Source organism: Austrofundulus limnaeus, unplaced genomic scaffold (assembly GCF_001266775.1).
Source record: "Austrofundulus limnaeus strain Quisiro unplaced genomic scaffold, Austrofundulus_limnaeus-1.0 Scaffold72, whole genome shotgun sequence".
Lineage (NCBI taxonomy): Eukaryota > Metazoa > Chordata > Actinopteri > Cyprinodontiformes > Rivulidae > Austrofundulus > Austrofundulus limnaeus.
Genome location: NW_013952474.1, coordinates 771,823 through 778,563, shown reverse-complemented (window position 1 = coordinate 778,563; position 6,741 = coordinate 771,823). Strand labels below are relative to the sequence as shown.

Here is a 6,741-nt window from a genome sequence, read left to right as displayed (position 1 = left end):
GGTAATTATGCTAATCTCCTCTCGCGTGCACGAGCAGCTGGATAGAACAGGTGCAATTTACGCAGCTCATTTACACACTTTTCCTGAAGGTAGAAGAGTTTGTTGAATCTGACATGACATGTTCGTACGAACCCTTCGTATGAACAAAAGTAAGAGAAATTTAGGATAAGAATACGAACATGTTCTTGCATGAGGCCCAATGAACTTTATCACAATATGCTAATTTTTTGAGAAGGACCAAAATGAATCCCGCCCACTTGATGAGGCTATCTATTCAATGCAAACGCAGCCAAGGCTGGGGTAGAGTAAGGCCTGGTCGACTGGGCCATTATGTCTCTTAGCTGGTCTTGGAACACCCTGGAGTCCTCCCAGAAAACCTGGAAGAGTTGGCTGTGAAAAGACATGTTTGGGCATCCCTGATCTAGCTGCTGCCCCCAAGACCTGACACTGGAACAGAAGGRCAGATGGATCTTAATAATTATTAATTCTTAACGTACCTAATCAGTTTTGACCCACCTATGTGTTCTGTCATCTGACAAAATGCGTCACAGTTTTGCATATTTGCTAAACCTCGTCTTGAGAAAAAGCATTTRTTCACATTTTTGTTTCATAGCATAAGTTCAGAGTCGTTTAATTATCTGTGCAAAATAACTATTAGTGACATAACTGGTTCAAAGAAGTACTTGGATAAAGCTTTGTCAATTGTAAAGATATTAAGCTAAAATTTGGTGTGGTAGTAGCTAAGATTCATGCTCAGCACATTTTTTGAGCCCTAACAAATTGTATGTCTACATCTATAACTTATCAACTTTTGGAGGCAACCCAAATCAACCTGGCTGCCAATGCATTTAACAACAAAAATGAATATAATTGGATTACTTGATGTTGTGCTAACACTTTGTTGTCATCATAGATAAGAGTCATTCACAAAACATATTCTGAGATCTTTTTTTCCCCAAGCAAAATGGCTCCAGTTCTTTTATTTTTCGACACAAAATGGTTTTTGTTTCAATCTTGATATGCATTCCTTCAAGGACTTTAATCGGATATCTGTTAATATCTGATTAAAACAAAGTGTTTTTAATTAAAACTTCCTTTGAGTTCCACTTTCATGATTGACTACATGTTGGTAAAACAAACTCAGAGTCCCTCTGTGTGTCTTGTTTATGAGCAGGCGGGAGCTGCGAGCTCCACTCCCGCCTTAAATACTCCTCGCCAATCACCTTGAGAGCACGCGAGGCACCTTTTTGATTTATTGTACCGGCTGGGCTGCTTCTCCATCTTCGACCCCGGCTTGTCACAGAAGCGGCTATAATTGGGAGACGCTCGTGACCCAACTAACACAGCAGCCCGGTCGGAGTGAGGAGGGAGGGAGGGGGAAGCATCCTTGGGAATTCTCCATCCCTCCCTCTTTTTTTGTTTCCCTTTTTCTTTTCTCCTTCCAGGAAAAGTAGGACACCCGGCAGCGCTATTAATTGTTTTGCCCTTTATATCTCAATAACGGGAGAGAACAAGAGTGCGAGGACGAAGGGACGACTGGACGGTGAACAGAAGGATGCAGCCTGACTGTCTGTGCTCTCCTTTGCTTGCAGGAGGCCTCTGCCAGTTTTGCAAAGTGGGAGGAGCTGATGAAGGGACAGAGATCGGGGGCTTTTGCTACAGATAACCCCTTCACCGAGGTCATGAGCCTGGTTACACAGATGTACAAGCAAACCGCTATTGCAAAGGTAATGAGACATCAGGTGGTATTTTACTGCACATACAGGAAAAGTTTAAGTAAACTCAGAACAAAGAGAATGAAAATTGTCTCTGCCTGACTTACTCTGCTTTCACCTCTTGTTTGATGTTGTTTTGTAGTTTAAAAGATTGGAGTCTGAAGACATAAAAACAAACCACTCATTTACCAAGCAAGGGCCTCAGTAACGTGCCATACGCAGCCACAACAATCTGGCTCTTCCTGCTCGTGCCTCTTTCATCATTCATGCTGAATACACTTAAAGCTCCGTCTTTAAAGAGATGTAGAAATATTGAATGAGAGTTGACCATTTCATAGGTACGAGTGCGAGACTGTAACTCAGGGGCATCAAACTCACTTTCACAGAGCCGCAGGGCCACAACGGCATTATGGAAGCCCTCGAAGGGCCAGTTGTAATTTAATGTTTTGTGTTTAACTTCAACTAAATGAGAAACGTCACGTTCTTTGTCTCATTGCTACTGCTGAGCACTGTAAACGAACAACTGAGCTCCACGTGGAATTTTCTGCATTTCCTCTAAGAAACACTGTAAAGTACCATGTGTAAGACTGACTAGATGTGAAGTAAAGAAATACTATTAAAAGTAAAGGTAAGGGACTTAATAATAATAATGATAAAAATAATGCATTTTTCTTATATATCCTTTTTAGGACACTCAAATATGCTTGACATTATTCATTCACACACTTAAGGTGTTAAGCTACATTGTAGGCCTGGGTCACACTGACAGAGAGGCTGCCCACTTTCTGACAGGGAATTCTCACTGAAGGGCCATTCAAGTTTAAATTCATGACTCGTAAGTGGGAAATTCAACTACCGCAGCAAAAGTATCCAGCAAAAATATAGCTAAGTGGAGATTTTACACTGCAGGTTTTATCAGCTACTTTTGAACTCTGTGCACTTCCACCTAGTGGCGGGATGTTGTCATTTTGCGGTTAAAATAATCTACATGCATTAGGGGAAATGTTGTTATGGTCAATTGTGAYTTTAAAGCAGCTTATTTTTAGACTTGAATACATCTATGAAGCTCTTGGAAACCACATGAGATGCTGTGGCGGTCCACATTTGGCCCACGGGCCTGGAGTTTAACACATGTTATTACTCATCAGTCCAGCATCAACTTAAAGATTGGTTAAACGGGCTTCTTTCGTTTTAATGTTACAGGATAATRGTGAATTGATGGCGTGGCATCATTCTTTCCACTCGGCTGAACATTCTGTGATCTCATGGGAAAGTGTCACCATGGTAACACGGCCTAATGGTCACCAGCGAAAGCACTTAGACAAAGTAGGGAGTTATAACTGAGGTATTATTTAGTTGCGTCCAGCCCTGGTATGATTGCACCTTTATATCAAAGTTACACGCCGCACTAAAATAGCATCTCTGTGRTGGTGTTGCCACGGCAACTTGGCCCGCTCTCTGTTTAAAGAGATGTTTTTTTAATGAGAGAGGAATAAGCGCCGTGGGAAGGTGGCTGGACTCGTACAGCACTAAGAAGGCTAAGGTCAGAGCCACTAGAATCTAACATTCATTTCCATTTCCACTCCTTCAGAGGAAAAAAGRAAAGTTTCTGCTTTAGTACATCTCCAACCGCCTGATCTTTCTCCGCCCTCACTAATCAGCACGCTTTGAGAGCAGGCATTTTCCTCTGTCTCTTATATTTGTAGGTAAATAAAGTGCCATCTGCCACATTTTGAAGGGTTGGCGTTACTCTCAATTAGCCGAACTCCCTGAGCCACGAGGAGCGACGCCCCCGAGGTTAACAAAAAYCGGAGATAACTTGCAAACGCAATCATTGACACGCTGCTCTCCCAGCTTGCCTCCGAGCTTGGATCTTTTTTGAACTTTGTGTTGTTTACTGATTGGATTTCTGCTCAGTTTAGCCCAAGTCTGGACCTCCTTTCGCTACAAAGCTCCCTGCCTTCTCCCCCTCTTCATCGCCTGCTCAAAGTCAATACTGCTGGACCAATCTCATTTCCGCTCCCATCGGCTCTTAGAGTCAGACACACTTTTGCTACTTTAGAAAAAAAACAGAAAAAGAGGTTTGCCATTTTCTTTTTTTGGATCCTCGGGTGGAGGGTGATAGACTCTACGTCGCTCTTAGGAGCATCACGGGCCCTGCCTGCCAGTCCCGCCTGGCGACAGAGCTGCCAAGCGCCTTTGGGGTATTTTCGTTGCGTTACTCGCCAAGCATCTGCTCCCAATTACCCAGAGAGGGACGTCTCTGATGCTGGACTTTAAAGCCAGATAACGGGCCGTTTCAGACAGCCGAGAAGTTTATGCACTAATTAAACTCAGCGGAAGGAAGCCGGCGGAGCCAAGCCGTCAGTAATGAGGACCCCTCTGATCAGAACAGGGTCGGCAGGCCTGGCGGACAGATTCATTATCGGCCGCATCAGCTAATTATCAACGAGGTGAGGCAGAGGTTCTCCCTTCAGAGTCAGGTGTGACGGCTGCAGAGGCTGTCAGGCTCCGAAAAGGAGGAGCTGGTGAAAAAGGGCCGTCTTTCAAAAAAAGAAGAAGAAGAAGAAAAAAAAWGCCTCACAAGGGCTTTGTTAGACTCAAATCACACCTCTGTTTCTCACTAGTCGGTGCTATTCTCAGCCCGCGGCTCTCAAATGAGCCGAGTCCGGATGCTGAAGACTCGCTCAGCCTCTGCAGCGTTGCAGAAGGTAGCAGGAAGAGCCACACATGTCCACATGATAGACTCAAATACCTGCAGGCTGCAGTTAACTCACTTTGCTCTCATGGTGCTTCACACTGTCAATCAAGGTCAAAGTCTTCAGCAAAACAAAACAAAAGAAAAAAAAAAACAAGACAACACTAAAATCCAGGCTCAGATCTTTTCAAGGCGTYGTCGCCGCTTCAGAAACAAAACAGAATGAAGAAGAACTATTGGTTAAAACAAAAAGTTATGTATGGGAAAAAGGGTAAATAACTTAAGAATGAAATAGTTGAGAAACCTTGATTGGTAACCAGCACAACAATTCTTTTTACTGTTATTTAAAACCCTGAAAAATAGAAAAAAGGTTTCAAATGTTGTCCCAATATGCCTCAAACATCTTCCAATAAACTGTTGGATTGTTTTTACTCATCAGGGACACGAGTGTCAAATTAACATTGGGCTTCTGAAGTTTGGCTTCAATAATTTTTTTCAAGGGTGGAATGACTACATACAAACAATAAATGTAATTTCATTGTGCTCTGTACAGTGACAATAAAGGCATCATCAATCAATCTATCAAAATACATGTCTGCTGATGTTGGCCTTGATGCATGGCGGCCCCGCCTCTGTCAGTGTGCCCCAGGGCAGCTGTGGCTACAATGTAGCTTACCACCATCAGTGTGTGAATGACTGAAGTGTAAAGYTCTATGTAAGTTCAGGTTGTTTACCATTTCATTAAACCCCTTCAAGTCGATGTGGGACTCATGGGAACCAAGGATCAAGTTGCAAGTTGATATAGTGAGATTCAGGCGGCTATGGTGGATTAGTTAAAATAATTAGCAATAATAATTGGTTGAATAAATACTCTATCTATGGGTCTCTTGAAGGACATGTGATCATAAAGAAWGTCTGGAACCCATTTTCTGGGCCACACCAACAGTTAACAGTAACTTTGATCAGAAAATAAAGATTTTTGCTATTTCTCCATGCGCTATTGAAGCTACTTTCAGTACCAGCCAAACATAGTTTGGAGTTTCCTCATTCACATCCTTATTGCTCTTTCTTGTCAAGAAATATTCAATAGAATATGTTAAGAATGGAATTTTATACTATTTTCCAGGGGTCTTCCCAATTACCAAGACAAATGAAGCTGAATCTCTGGAGACACTCATATAAGGTGTCAAAACATAGCTTAAAAGCAAGGAATCTGACAATATGCCCAGTTTAGTTTGACCAAATCTGACTTTATCTCTAACGATATGGGTCTTATTTTTGATGAGTTTCTTTAGATTAGTTTAGCTTTTAATCGTAGTCCATAAAAGCTTAAGAAGTTGGAGGCTAGGGCTTTTAGTCATTCCAGAAGCAGTAGCACAGGTGTTCCAGTAGTTTCCAGTTCATGGCAGGCTTAGGCCTGAGTGGTCTCTGAGTTGGTCCAGAACATTTTTAGTCACAGCCGTGCTGGTTTTCTTCACTCACTTTATTGTCTTTTCAGACCCGTGCCTCTCTGTGGGCTGGCAACAGAAAGAAACCACAGGCCACACCCGGACCATTTTCCCCATCATAAGCACACTGTGGAAAATGAACTACAATGAAAAACTGAGCCTAATTTAGGAACAGATCTGGGTCCAGATATTACTTTAATCCAGATATGGACCTCAGTCCACCTGTTAGAGACTCTTATTTTAGACCCTTTTATTAAAAGTTCGGGGTAAATGTGTGAATCTGTTTGCTTCTGTAGGAATTTGTGCTTCTAATAATTGTTTAGAAAAATCAATTAAGTTTCATGTCGTGTAGTCATTCCAGCCTTAAAAAAACTGTTCAAATAAATTATAATCCCTCTAAATTAATCCGACGTTTATCCCTWTGATGAATGTTTATAAATCTCGGCCCTATCTGGTACATGCTGCTTTCCATTTTAGTAAAAACAAACAAACAAAAGAGTGTAACACCTAAAACAAACACCTGATTAAGCTGTAAAATCTAATCAGGCTGTTCAGGTATCAATGGGTGGGTTTTCTTGTATCGAGTGTCACCAGAATCAAAAGGAGCACACACACACCAATCATATCGCTGAGTTTGTGAGCTATTGATTTGCTCTCACTATCTGCGAGCTGACAAATGCGGCCCRGTTGCTGCGAGCGCGCTCCTCCTTTAATGTCCAGATTCCTGGCATTCAATAGTGAATCGATCAGGCAGAAAGGATGCAGAGGTGATTAATTGACTTCTTGACTGATCTTGCCGCTGTGTGGTCGAGCTGCGAAGTGATGGATTCAGTGGCTCTCTTTCATCTGTGACTCTGTGTGTGTGTGTGTGTGTGTGTGT

The 6,741-nt window shown here is 42.3% G+C and overlaps 1 protein-coding gene across 2 annotated transcripts in view; it reads left to right on the top strand.

The window, feature by feature from the left end:
* zranb3 (zinc finger, RAN-binding domain containing 3) overlaps positions 1 to 6,741 on the top strand; it is a 148,691-nt gene that overhangs the window by 27,374 nt on the left and 114,576 nt on the right. For both annotated transcript variants that reach the window (XM_014010675.1, XM_014010674.1), the window contains exon 5: positions 1,593 to 1,727. In XM_014010675.1, the coding sequence (XP_013866129.1) occupies positions 1,593 to 1,727 (135 nt within the window). The remainder of the gene's footprint in view (positions 1 to 1,592; positions 1,728 to 6,741) is intronic.